The sequence below is a fragment of the Haliotis cracherodii genome, unplaced genomic scaffold, assembly GCF_022045235.1.
Source record: "Haliotis cracherodii isolate W230 unplaced genomic scaffold, xgHalCrac1.p SCAF_11, whole genome shotgun sequence".
NCBI lineage: Eukaryota > Metazoa > Mollusca > Gastropoda > Lepetellida > Haliotidae > Haliotis > Haliotis cracherodii.
The window spans coordinates 47,233,619-47,247,910 of record NW_027266266.1 but is presented as its reverse complement, the minus strand read 5'-3'; the positions used below and the strand labels follow the sequence as shown (position 1 = coordinate 47,247,910).

Below are 14,292 nucleotides of genomic sequence, written 5' to 3'. Positions count from 1 at the left end.
ATTGTGTGTGTGGTAATCACCTACACTGGTTGAACAAACCTGCTGCCAACAGGGATATAAATTTGTTGCAGAACAACAAAAGCTCGGGGACATCAAGTGACTGGGGCTGCCTGGGATGCTTCATACAGCTGTGCATTTTGCAACAGCATCCTCTACAACAGCAGCAATTTCAGGATTGTGAAGGAAATAATACCACACAGGGTGGGACTGCCATCATGAGGATGATGTCTGAGCCAGACGTCCTGTTAGAAGCGTTTTTATGATGCAAGAACATCAACGGCTTTTTTCACCTGACGAGGTATACAAGGATGTACAGAAAGTGTCCAACGGACATTCGCCAAGTCTGATGGTGTTCGTGAATAAAAAAAACCCATTACCCATGCAATTGTCAAAGCTGATGATATGAACCCCTCTTCTTGTCCAACATTTAGAAAGTCACTGATCCATGTGCTCACATTTTGACCAATTTGTGACCTGTGGAACAGAAGTTGTAAATTCTACTGCATTCAGGGTCGTGGGACATCCGACTTTGATATACTGACAGGGTTTAGTTTTCTACTGATAGTTCAATATTGTGTGTTTAATAATTCTGCTATTCGGACTGTGAATTATAACTATACAATACACAATTCCTATTGTCACATTAAAGATAACATTCCAACAGTTAACTTTCTTTGTGAATATAGGAGCTTGTGTCATCCAGGTATGTCTATATACTGTCAAGAATAAATCTCTTCACTTACTTTACATTTACTTTGGGTTGTCAGCCTTTAGTCTGATTATATTATTCCTACTTTCACTTTTGCAAACCTTGCTTTACACATGACCGGTTTTGCCTTGAGACTATTTGATAGGCATTATTTACAGCAACAGGGACAGATACTAGCCCGAATAGTGACAACATGTAGCATCTCTCTCTATCTCTCTCCCACCCCCCCTCTCTCTCTCTCTCTCTGTTCAAGCATAATCTGTATAATAAATGTACTAGACCCCTGTGGAGTCCACTGCAGTACATGTAGATCGACTTTGACAGTACTTGTTTACTTGTGTTAAATCGCCAGCTGTTTAATTTCTAAGCACAAGTAGCAATGTACACACTGCTTTAAAAGGGTGAGACATTGGTTAAACAGCTTTAGGTGATTATATTATACACACCAGTACCGTTTAGAAACTAAACTATTAAGTTTGTAAACACTTGTTTATAACATAAACATCGTTTAGATAATAAACACAAAACGGTGTTTAAAAAGGTGAGACAAATAAGCGTTTAATTTTGCGTTTAATATATAAACACTCATTTTTAGAGTGTGTAAAACTGCCGTACTTGGCCAATTTATACGAACGAAATATTTCAGATGACAAATCTATGAGTTACAGTTCGTGTAGATAATGCTGAAAACCTGGTATCACCACGGGAGCTATTTGTTTCTGGATTCTTATTTATAATTGTTGATAGTGAGCCTTGTTTTACGCCGCTTTTAGCAATATTCCAGCAATATCACAGTGGGGGACACCAGAAATGGTCTTCATGCATTGTACGCATGTGGGGAATCGAACCCGGATCTTCGGTGTGACGAGTGAACACTTAACTACTAGGCTACCCCACCGCCCCAAATATAGTTGTAAGCTACTCTACGGCTTCTTCGAGAGGCCAGGGAGTAAACTGACTATAAAAGTTTCCGACCTTGCCAAACTAGGATGGAATTCCAGGCCACCATTGGAAACTGGACTTTTATAGTCGGTTAACTCCCTTGCCTCGGGAAGGAGCCCCCTTTTCATGTTATTGGTATTGAGACCATACTGAACCATCTGAAAAATAATAATTCTTCATTCGACTTTAAAAAATGCGACACTGGCCGCTAGGGCTTACCAGCTGCCGTGAGTTGATTTGCTCCCTAACGCAACTGAGCGTGACAAGAGACTGGGCTACCGTCTGCAAGGTCAGCTAAGTAAACTTGGAGGCAATATTTGTTTTACGCATTTTTGAACACTGATTGGTTACCCATGATCTATGAAGATTTCGACAAAGGGCGCATGTTAAAAGTTTATTTCTTCAGCCTAAACAAACAGGCAAAGAAAACGGCGGAAGCTCATCGGATGGCGTTATTTGGAAATACCCCTGATGATTTTTGATTGGACTATGCACAGAGGACTCGTAAGTTCAGCCAAAATGTAATTCCATAATACCAGCCTAGTTCGGCAAGGGTGGAAACTGGACTTTAAAAGTCAATTAACTCTCTTACCTCGGGAAGATGTTTGACAAACTGTCTCGAAATGTCTGACAGTAGTTTTCTGCCATTAATGTCTTCCTGCGTACTTCTAAACCACACGACCCGTTAAGATTCCGGGGTAGAATAGGTCTTCAGCAACCCATACTTGCCCGTAAAAGGCGACTATGCTTGTCGTAAAAGGCGACTAACGTGATCGGGTGGTCAGGCTCGCTGATTTGGTTGATACATGTCATCGATCCCAATTGCATGGATCGATGCTCATGCTGTCAATCAGTAGATTGTCTGGTCCCGACTCGATTATTTACAGCCCGTCGTCATGTAGCTGGCACATTGCTGAGTGCGGCGTTAAACAACAAACAAACCAACCAAATCTAAACCACACGGATGTATTCGAGTCACAGACCCCTTGCTGCATTGAACCAATATTATTCTGTTCATCTTATGCGTATTTTTAAATAAACATGGTTTATCCGCCGCCCCAAAATTTCACAATTGTGGAATAAAGCTTATGTTTAACATAACACGTATGTTTTCTCGCATGTAGTCTGTAAACTAATTCAATTTTTTAACCAAGGAATTAGGGTTTTTTAAAGTACATCTACCCCATTAAACTCTCTTCCGTTTTCTGTCTGTTGGGACGGTCGGGTAGCCTAGTGGTTAAAGCGTTCGCTCGTCATGCCGAAGACCCGGGTTCGATTCCCGACATGGGTACAAATTGTGAAGCCCATTTCTGGTGTCCCCCGCCGTTATATTGCTGGAATATTGCTAAAAGCGGCGTGAAACCATACTCACTCACTCAGTTTTCTGTCGTCATAATTATTTGCATGATATAGTTTTGGTTTCGAAAATATCAAACAACTTGTGAATATCTAGTTGTGATACCTATGTTCACCCTAGCAGACAAGCCCCCTTTGTGCGCGTATAAAGAGGCGTTGCTTCGTCTCAAATGTATTGATTGTGTCCAAACTCCAATTTGTTTTTGAACGAGGCGCTTAACAATGGACAAGGAACATAACTGGGATCCTCACAACGCAGATCAGGAAGAGAACCAGTACAATTCTACCATGACAGTCTCGCGAGATTTATGACGTCGTCATGACGACAGTTCACTCTTGATATCGCCATTTTGTGTGACTATCATACTGCTATCTTATTGCTACATTTTGCTGCTGTTTGCTTCGTATTTTGCTCAACTGCGCTTCAAATCACCATGAGCTCATACATCCAAGGTATTTCTTTATTTCTAAGTTAGTTATTTTGGCTTTTTTGGGGTTTCTTTTCTGATTTATTTTCTTAATTCAATCTAGGCTAGATCTATGGAAAAGAAGAAACTTCTAGAAAATACTGCCATCAAATATGACCATTTGTCATATGTTAAGGTCTGTTTCACGTTAATCGAGGCGTTTTCAATCTCTTAGTGTTTTTTTATAGATAACAAATTAATGTTTTAGCGTTTTATTCGATGTATCTTTTCAATTTCAAACAACGAGCAACCAAACAAACACATAACAAACATCGTCAATAGTCAAATAGGCCTACTTGTCAGTTTTGTTAGAGCTGATAATCTAAGGCTGATATAGGCCTACCTATTTTCGGGTGGAATATTTTTAGTACTCGTAGTTCAGCCGGTTAGGTTGGTAATTCTTGATAACCTCGATTAAAATTTTGGATTCACGTCTCAAAAACGTTTATGTTTTTTTTATTGTCAGCAGGATAGCCCACTTTCACTGTAATTAGTAGCCTTACATATTCGTAGTATTAGGGATTTGTTTGCCTGTTTAAAATGTAATTTAGCCTTTACTACCAGTTAGTTGTGTCAGCACTCGTAGTTCAGCCGGTTAGGGGGTTGGGATTCTTGATTACCTCGATTAAAAGTTTGGATTCATGTCTCAAAAACGTTTATGTTTTTTTTATTATCAACAGGATAGCCCACTTTCCTTGTAATTAATTAGTAGCCTTACATATTAGTAGTATTAGGGATTTGTTTGTCTGTTTAAAATGTAATTTAGCCTTTACTACCAGTTAGTCGTGTCAGTTACTAGCCATTTTTTAAACTCCATGTTTATGCCCAGGTATTGTAACAGTTAGTGTTAGTAATTATATGTTAGCCAGCAGGCGAGTGATCAACTATTTGTAGTTATATAATGATGGTAAATTGGTACAATGACAGAGTAAGCAATTCGTGCTTGATATTCCACAATACTAAACCAAAGTAACTAACTTATAGTTCCACCCCAATCCCACACCCATTCCATTACCCACGTTTATAATGGTAAACTGTTTTCAGAAAAAAATGGCCTTACAACATTAGAAATTGGCACTCGTCCCGTAGTCCTTGCCAAACTGCCAAAAAGTTCAGGTATCATAAGGACTAGCAGAAATTTGCCATTTTTAAGGATTTTGCTATATGTAATCATCATGAGGACTAGAGAACTTAAAACAAATTAGTTTTTACCCCTGGCCTTATACATATAATTGGTGCTTCTTGGATATCTATTCTAGGACTAATTTTAAGTTACCTCAATGTTATCATCAGTTATAATTGGGCCGCAGCCGTCACCAGTCATAATATCTGAACAGTGATCAGTGTCATGATGTATTTTTGACTGCTTGCCTGCCTTGGTTGAAACATTCAACAGTCTATGACTAGGACATTGGAATAATCTATAAATATCTTGAATAAAATCTCTATAGTTACCACTTCTACCAAATTTTATACTGTGACTGTACACCATAAGGTCCATTTAAACAAATATATTTTCTGAGAATTAATCCCAGGAAGACAATACATATATAATGGTGTATATAGACTCCCTGATGTAACACTGGGGGAAGAGTATATTGTTTCCAATGTTAGAAATTGGCACTAGTCCTGTCCTCCTTGCCAAACGGCCGAATGGTTAAGGAGGTATCATAAGTACTTGTAGAAATTTGCCATATTTAAGGGTTTTGCTATATCATTATAAGGACTAGTGGACTAAAAATGTTAGTTTCTAACGCTGGTTTCGGGTGAGTGACAAGTATTTTCTAAACAAAAAACCCTCAACACTACATATCATTGTGCTCCACGTCTGAAAGAAAACATGGTTCTTTTTATTGAATAAAGAATACTTTCATCAAAGCACTTTCCTTCATGTTTCACATTCCTCTGTGTAAGGTAGACTTGTGGGAACACGGGTAAGAATATAGGTCCCCATCAACCTATGCTTGTGGTAAGAGGCGACCAAATGGATGGGTGGCCAGGATGGGTGACTTAGTTGACTGCATGTCATGGTATCCCAATATTGCATTGGTCAATTGCCCATGGTGTCAATCGCTAGATTGTTTGGTCTTGGCTCAATTATTTAGAGCCAACCCTGGTATAGCTAAAGTATTACTGATTGTGACATTAAACAACGAACAAGCATATAATCGTATACCATAACTTCTTTTTATGTAATCCAATATAGTAATAAGGTAATATCAAATCCTAATGCTCAAAAGATTTATGGAATAATAAAATCTTTGTGTATTATCTACCAAGTGGTTGTGTAAGTTTGTGTAAGTTTTCCTCAGCACCGAGAGTGTATCTTTTGTCTATCAACTGTATATCCTGTTTTGTTTTTCTTCAAATCAATACTTTCAGTAATTCGTATTGATGATAACTCACATTTCTTCGAGGTATTGATAATTGATTCAATGTAGCCCATCACGTTTTTACAAATATGTTTTCAACACATGGATCAGCAGGATCACTTTAAACGTTTTCAAATCGTTTACATAATGTCCAGTATACTCACTATACTGTCTCTATATCACATTTTAAGACTCTCTTTCTTTCTTTCTTTCCTGACAGCTGTTGACCTCGTGACCAGGTTCCCCTTGAACTTTGACATCTGGGCCCCTCCTCGCCAAGTGGGTGTCTTAGACAATCAGTAATTAACTGGAGTTATTGTGACACTGTAATTGTGTGGCTTGTGTTCCACGAGAATATTACAACCACTGAATCAGTTTCTAACACAGCGCCCTGCCAACATATCTACTACTGACTTGGACATTAATGCACGCCGGCAGTTATAGACACTTATCTTATTATCAACGTTCTACTGAGTTACTAACGTGATAATAATCGCTTTATCAATTAATTAAGTAAGTAATCCATTTCAAACAACTACCCTCCTCTTTCTTTACTTGCCTCTTCTGTCACTCTCTACATGTCCTCTCCCTCCCTGACAGCGTCCTACTGGGAGATACATGACCATCCTTGAACCCCTGTCAGAGCTGCCCATCCCTCCCACCTCTGTCCCCGCCCCTTTCTCTACCCCCGTCCTCTGCGATGCCCCTCACTTCGTCGATATCAACCTCGATGATGACAACGCCCCTACCCAGTCCCTAGTTCGAGTCCTCCTGTCACGTGTGTCTGGATTCCTGAGGAGAGTGTTCCGTGTCAAGATGGACGCTTAGAGTGACTTCTTGCTACCCCTTGGAACTTGTGTTTCATAATAATTAATTTCATAATACGTTTTAAATTCAAATAATATAGTGCTTTTTGGACATTTTGGACACTTTTTATTTTTCGGACATTTCGGACAGTTTGATATACTTTTAAATCCTTAGAATAAATACGTTCATGAATACTTACGGTTTAGCTATTCGGACCCTTTCATAGATTTAGGACATTTTGGATAACCTTTAAAAGGTGTGATATGCCTTTTACATTTTGGCCTTTTCGGACCATTTTTGGCTTTTAATTTTCCCTTTATTAAACAGTAATGAATCTTTATGGTTGTTTTCTTTCTACCGTTTTTCTTTTCTTTATATGGTCACGTTATTACGTACACTGTCCTTGGTTTGTCAGTACCATACTATTATTAATCGTTCTCGTGGGTTTCACCAAACTTGTGAACATATACTGGGAAACACAGTTTGAATGATTGAGAATGATTTTACGGCTCTTTTAGCCATATACACGCAATTTCACAGCGGGGGACACCAGAAAAATGGGCTCGCACATTGTACCCATGTGGGGAATCGAACCCAGGGCCTTCTGCGCGACGAGCGAACACTTTACCACTAGGCTACACCACCACCTCCGGTAAATACAGAAGAGATGGCAAGACCTGCATTGAGAGCATAATGAACAAGTCACATAAAGGTTATGTATGTAAAAGTAGGCGGATATATCCTGTCGGAATCGTCCGATCTGGATGTCCGGATTTTAGGACTCCTTGTCTGGAATTTTATATTCAATATTGTCAGGGGACACCTTTCCTTTAACCTAGAATATAACATAGAATTGGTAAGTTTATTAAACTAAAGCTGCACTTTAATTTATATTCATATTTCTTGATATTCTAAAATATTTTCACTTCCTCCCGGTCAACTAAACTGCAATAATCAATGTCAACAATCACGTGTGAGTGAGTGAGTATGGTTGTACGCCGCTTTTGGCAATATTCCAGCAATTTCACGTCGGGGTAGACCGGAAAATGGGCTTCACACATTGTACCCATGTGGGAATCGAATTCGGGTCTTCGGCGTGACGAGCCAAAGCTTTAACCACTAGGCTACCCACCCGCCCCTCAACAAACAAGAACAAAAATCAATGTCAACAATCAGGAGTGAGTGAGTGAGTGTGGTTTTTAGCAATATTCCAGCAATATCACGGCGGGGGACACCGGAAAATGAGCTTCAAACATTGTACCCATGTGGGAATCCTATGTTTCTAGGTTTGTCAGCACCATACCCGTGCTCGTGGGTTTCACCGAAGTGGAAAACATCTGAGACCTGCATCACTTCGTACTTTCCTTCCACATTAAGCTGAAACGCAGCGATATAACTGGAATACTGTTAAAAGCGGCGTTAAACCCAACTCACTCACTCACTATACCTATAGACTAACGAATTTGTCCAGGCCTGGGGCGGATTGTTTGGGCTGTACACAACCAAGGGAGGTCACTACCACAGCATAACATTTTACGAGCGCCTCAATCAATTTGACACTTATCATCATCAGATATAAAGTTACAATATATACTACCACAAAACATTTGTGTTTCCTTCTACGTACACAATGGCTCTACTGGAATTCAACCCAAGAGGATGTAGGATTGAGAATTATGAATAGTATGACCCCGTGGGTTTTCCGAGTCATGCCATACTCCACCAGCAACCTCTGTTTGTCGAAGATGCAATCTAAACTATCAAGTGTTAGGGAATAAGTGTCACCTAACTTGACATCTTTAGATTGTATTAATATTTGCACACATGATGATCCGGGTTAGAGCAAGTCTTCAGGAACCCATGCTTGTCGTAAGAGGCGACTAACGGGATCGGGTGGTCAGGTTCGCTGACTTGGTTGATGCATATCATCGTTTACCAATTGCTTGGATCGATGCTGATGATATCAGTCACTGGATTGTCAGGTACGGACTCGTTTATTTACAGATCGCCGTCATATAGCTGGAATATTGCTGAGTGCGGCGCTAAACAAGAAACAAAACAAACAAACAAACAAATCTGGAGGGGGGTCAGGGATCTATACTTTAAAAAAATACGGATTTCCCCAAGTTTGTAAGAACCATCATCGATGAAATCAACAGTCGTAATTAACAAAGATACACGTGGTTGTTAAGACTCTAATGTCGGGTCTAAACACCAACTGGAATATATCAGACTATATAGAATACAGTAAACTACGGTTATAACGAACTCAAAGGGACTACTAATTTTAGTTCGTTATAACCGTAGTTCGTTATAAGCATATATACAGCATAACTACAGCAAATAGTCGGAACCCAAAAAATAAGTTCGTTATATCCGTCAGTTCGTTATAAGTGTGTTCGCTATAACCGTAGTTTACTGTATACAATAAACAGCGAAACCTCGATATTTCGGTTTTCATCTTCAAACTCGATGATAAATCACTTAAGACGATACATCTTTATCGTCCCGGCAGAAACTTGAAGCCACTTCGATAAAAAAAAGTAGGGAAAGTATAACCTTCCGCATTCGTGGTGAAGTGTAAGAATGTGTTGCGGGTGCTGTCCACACCCATTGATAACCAGTTACCGTAGAAAGGCAGTTGTAGCGTCAGCTGAGGTCGTTCACTTTAATTACACCGACTATACCAAGCGATTAAGTGATCTGTGTCTCTTAATCCCCTATAATCCACTATAACAACATTTGGGGTGAGGGCACAGCGAGGTTAAACCATTGGTTACCCGTGATCTAAGAAGATTTCGATAAAGGGCGCATGTTAATTACTTTCTTCAGCCTAAACAAACAGGCAAAGAGAACGGCGGAATCTCATCGGCTGTCATTATTTGGAAATACCCCTGATGGTTTTTGATTGGACTATGCACAGACTCGTAAGTCCAGCCAAAATGTAACTCCATAATACCAGCCTAGTTCGGTAAGAGTGGAAAAGTCAGTAAACTGTTAACTTTCTTGCCTCGGGAAGATGTTAGACAAACTGTCTCGGGATGTCTGACAGAAGTTTTCTGCCATTAATGTCTTCCTGCGTACTTCTAAACCACACGGATGTATTCGAGTCACAGAACTTCTTTTCATCTTATACGCATTTTAAATATACATGGTTTATCCACCGCCCCAAAATTCCACAATTGTTTTCTCGCATGTAGTCTGTAAACTAATTCAATATTTTAACTAAGGAATTAGATTTTTTAAAGTACACCCCCTTAGTACGCGTATAAAGAGGCGTTGTTTCGTCTCAAATGCATTGATTGTGTACAAACTCACATTTGTTTTTGAACGAAGCGCCAACTTAACAATGGACAAGAAACATAACTGGGATCCTCACAACGCAGATCAGTAAGAGAACCAGTACAAATCCATGACAGTCTCGCGAGATTTATGACGTCGTCATGACGACAGTTCACTCTTGATATCGCCATTTTGTGTGACTATCATATTGCTATCATATTGCTACATTTTGCTGCTGTTTGCTTCGTATTTGGCTCAACTTCGCTTCTAATCACCATGAGCTCATACACCCAAGGTATTTCTTTATTTCTAAGTTAGTTATTTTGGCTTTTTCTGGTTTCATTTCTGATTTATTTTCTTAATTCAATCTAGGCTAGCTCTATGGAAAATAAGAAACTTCTAGAAAATACTGCCATCAAATACTGTCATATGTAAAATTGTTAAGGTATTTTTCACGTTAATCGAGGCGTTTTCAATCTCTCAGTCTTTTTATAGATAACATATTAATGTTTCAGCGTTTTATTCGTTGTATCTTTTCAATTTCAAACAACGAGCAACCAAACAAACACATAACAAACATCGTCAATAGTCAAATAGGCCTACTTGTCAGTTTTGTTAGAGCTGATAATCTAAGGCTGATATAGGCCTACCTATTTTCGGGTGGAATATTTTTAGTACTCGTAGGTCAGCCGGTTAGGTTGGTGATTCTTGATTACCTCCCTTAACATTTTGGATTCACTTCTCAAAAACATTTATGTTTTTTTATTATCAGCAGGATTGCCCACTTTCATTGTAATTAGTAGCCTTACATATTAGTAGTATTAGTGATTTGTTTGCCTGTTTAAAATGTAATTTAGCCTTTACTACCAGTTAGTCGTGTCAGTTACTAGCCATTTTTTAAACTCCATGTTTATGCCCAGGTATTGTAACAGTTAGTGTCAGTAATTGTATGTTAGCCAGCAGGCGAGTGATCAACTATTTGTAGTTATATAATGGTAAATTGGTACAATGACTAGGGCTGGGACGAGTCCAGGTTTACTACCCGGGTACCCACCCCACTATTACCCGACCCTACCCGGGTACCCACTGTAGGTCTCAGGAGATGTCTCACAATGTTCCGATTGGGAACAGTTTTAGCATAGCCCTGGCAAAACGTATTCAGATACAGGTATTAAACAATCTGGTTGAAGTTGAATTAAGTTATATCTTTATTCAATCATATGAAAAGTCAGAAGGAATGGGTGTATAGTGAGAAAGAAATGCGAACATTAGTGACTTGTAGTGTAACGTTAGTGTTTAAGATAATTAATTGTCATTGAACAATATAACGTGATTAACCACGGGTCCGGGTAGTCCCGTGGGTACCCGGGTCCTACTCAGTACCCACCCGACCCAGGTACCCGAGTTACCCTTCCCAGCCCTAAATGACAGAGTAAGCAATTCGTGCTTGAGTAACTAAGATTCCACATTACTGAACCAAAGTAACTAACTTAGGGTTCCACCCCAATCCCACACCCATTCCATTGCCCACATTTATAATGGTAAACTGTTTCCAGAAAAAGGACCTTATACACATAATTGGTGCTTCTTGGATATCTGTCCTAGGACTAATTTTAAGTTACCTCAATGTTATCATCAGTTATAATTGGGAGGCAGCCGTCACCAGTCATAATATCAGTGATCAGTGTCATGATGTATTTGTGACTGCTTGCCTGCCTTGGTTGAAACATTCAACAGTCTATGACAAGGACATTGGAATGATCTATGAATATCTTGAATAAAATCTCTATAGTTACCACTTCTACCAAATTTTATACAGTGACTGTACACCATACGGTCCATTTAAACAAATATATATTCTGAGAATTAATCCCAGGAAGACTATACATATATAACGGTGTATGTAGACTCCCTGATGTAACACTGGGGGAAGAGTATATTGTTTCCAACGTTAAAAATTGGCACTAGTCCCGTCGTCCTTGCCAAACTGCCCAATAGTTAAGGTCTCATAAGGACTTTTAGAAATTTGCCATTTTAAAGGGTTTTGCTATATATTATCATTATAAGGACAAGTGGACTAAAAATGTTAGTTTCTAACGCTGGTTTCGGGTGAGTGACAAGTATTTTCCCAACAATACCCCCTCAAAACTACATATCATTGTGCTCCACGTCTGAAAGAAAACATGGTTCTTTTTATTGAATAAAGAATACTTTCATTTAAAGTACTTTCCTTCATGTTTCACATTCCTCTGTGTAAGATAGACCTGTGGGAATACGGGTAAGAATATAGGTCCCCATCAACCTGTGCTTGTGGTAAGAGGCGACCAAATGGATGGGTGGCCAGGATGGGTGACTTAGTTGACTGCATGTCATGGTATCCCAATATCGCATTGGTCAATTGCCCATGGTGTCAATCGCTAGATTGTTTGGTCTTGGCTCAATTATTTAGAGACAACCCTGGTATAGCTAAAGTATTACTGATTGTGACATTAAACAACAAACAAGCATATAATCGTATACCATAACTTCTTTTTATGTAATCCAGTATAGTATTAAGGTAATAGCAAATCCTAATGCTCCAAAGATTTATCGAATAATAAAATCTTTGTGTATTATCTACCAAGTGGTTGTGTAAGTTTGTGTAAGTTTTCCTCAGCACTGAGAGTGTATCTTTTGTCTATCACCTGTATATCCTGTTTTGTTTTTCTTCAAATCAATAATTTCAGTAATTCGTATTGATGATAACTCACATTTCCTCGAGGTATTAATAATTGAGTCAATGTAGCCCATCACGTTTTTACAAATATGTTTTTAACACATGCAACAGCAGGATCACTTAAAACGTTTTCAAACTCGTTTCCATAATGTCCAGTATACTCACTATACTGTCTCTATATCACATTTTAAGACTCTCTTTCTTTCTTTCTTTCCTGACAGCTGTTGACCTCGTGATCAGGTTCCCCGTGAACTTTGACATCTGGGCCCCTCCTCGCCAAGTGGGTGTCTTAGACAATCAGTAATTAACTGGAGTTATTGTGACACTGTAATTGTGTGGCTTGTGTTCCACGAGAATATATCGACCACTGAATCAGTTTCTAACACAGCGCCCTGCCAACATATCTACTACTGACTTGGACATTAATGTACATGGGCAGTTATAGACACTTATCTTATTGTCAACGTTCTACTGAGTTACTAACGTGATAATAATCGCTTTATCAATTAATTAAGTAAGTAATCGATTACAAACAACTACCCTCCTCTCTACTACTGACTTGGACATTAATGGACATGGGCAGTTATAGACACTTATCTTATTATCAACGTTCTACTGAGTTACTAACGTGATAATAATCGCTTTATCAATTAATTAAGTAAGTAATCCATTTCAAACAACTACACTCCTCTTTCTTTACTTGCCTCTTCTGTCACTCTCTACATGTCCTTCTCTCCCTCCCTGCCAGCGTCCTACTGGGAGGTACATGACCATCCTTGAACCCCTGTCAGAGCTGCCCATCCCTCCCACCTCTGTCCCCGCCCCTTTCTCTACCCCCGTCCTCCGCGATGTCCCTCACTTCGTCGATATCGACCTCGATGATGACGACGCCCCTACCCAGTCCCTAGTTCGAGTCCTCCTGTCACGTGTGTCTGGATTCCTGAGGAGAGTGTTCCGTGTCAAGATGGACGCTTAGAGTGACTTCTTGCTACCCCTTGAAACTTGTGTTTCATAATAATTAATTTCATAATACGTTTCAAATACAAATTATATGGTGCTTTTTGGACATTTGGGACACTTTTTTATTTTTCGGACATTTCGGACATTTTGATATTTTTTCTAATCCCTAGAATAAATACGTTTATGAATACTTACGGTTTAGCTATTCGGACCCTTTCATAGATTTAGGACATTTTGGAAAACCTTTAAAAGGTGTGATATGCCTTTTACATTTTGACCTTTTCGGACCTTTTTTGGCTTTTAATTTTCCCTTTATTAAACAATAATGAATCTTTATGGTTGTTTTCTTTCTACCGTTTTTCTTTTCTTTATGTGGTCACGTTATTACGTACACTGTCCTTGGTTTGTCAGCAAGATTTCAAAACGTTTTATGGTACAAATGTGGTTTGATAAAAAACCAGGTGTACGCAAAAAGGTGAGCGTATCTTGCTCCACAGGTGGCATGATATTTTTCACTGGATTGTCTGGTCCAGACTCCAATATTTGCAGACCGCCGTCAAACAGCTGGAATATTGCTGAGTGCGGCGTTAAACAACCAACCAACCACAGGTGGCACCCGACACAAACACTTGCAAAGTCAAGTGTTCACCCCAACAAACACGGGAACATCTGGTACGTAAA

General features: G+C 39.2%; 2 protein-coding genes across 2 annotated transcripts; both read left to right on the top strand.

The window, feature by feature from the left end:
• The first annotated feature begins 3,441 nt into the window (after positions 1 to 3,441).
• On the top strand, positions 3,442 to 6,674 carry LOC139455887 (uncharacterized). The gene is made up of 3 exons (XM_071237431.1): positions 3,442 to 3,460; positions 6,067 to 6,125; positions 6,447 to 6,674. The coding sequence occupies exons 1-3, from the start codon at positions 3,442 to 3,444 to the stop codon at positions 6,672 to 6,674; spliced, it is 306 nt and encodes a 101-aa protein (XP_071093532.1).
• A 3,537-nt stretch (positions 6,675 to 10,211) lies between these two features.
• Positions 10,212 to 13,627, top strand: LOC139455885 (uncharacterized). The gene is made up of 3 exons (XM_071237430.1): positions 10,212 to 10,230; positions 12,873 to 12,931; positions 13,400 to 13,627. Exons 1-3 carry the CDS (start codon positions 10,212 to 10,214, stop codon positions 13,625 to 13,627), a joined length of 306 nt encoding a protein of 101 aa, XP_071093531.1.
• Positions 13,628 to 14,292: the final 665 nt, after the last annotated feature.

Coding starts and splice junctions, on each gene's coding strand:
- LOC139455887 (XM_071237431.1), top strand. Junction 6,126..6,446: donor TCTGGGCCCCTCCTCGCCAA/GTGGGTGTCTTA, acceptor CCTCCCTGACAG/CGTCCTACTGGGAGATACAT.
- LOC139455885 (XM_071237430.1), top strand. Junction 12,932..13,399: donor TCTGGGCCCCTCCTCGCCAA/GTGGGTGTCTTA, acceptor CCTCCCTGCCAG/CGTCCTACTGGGAGGTACAT.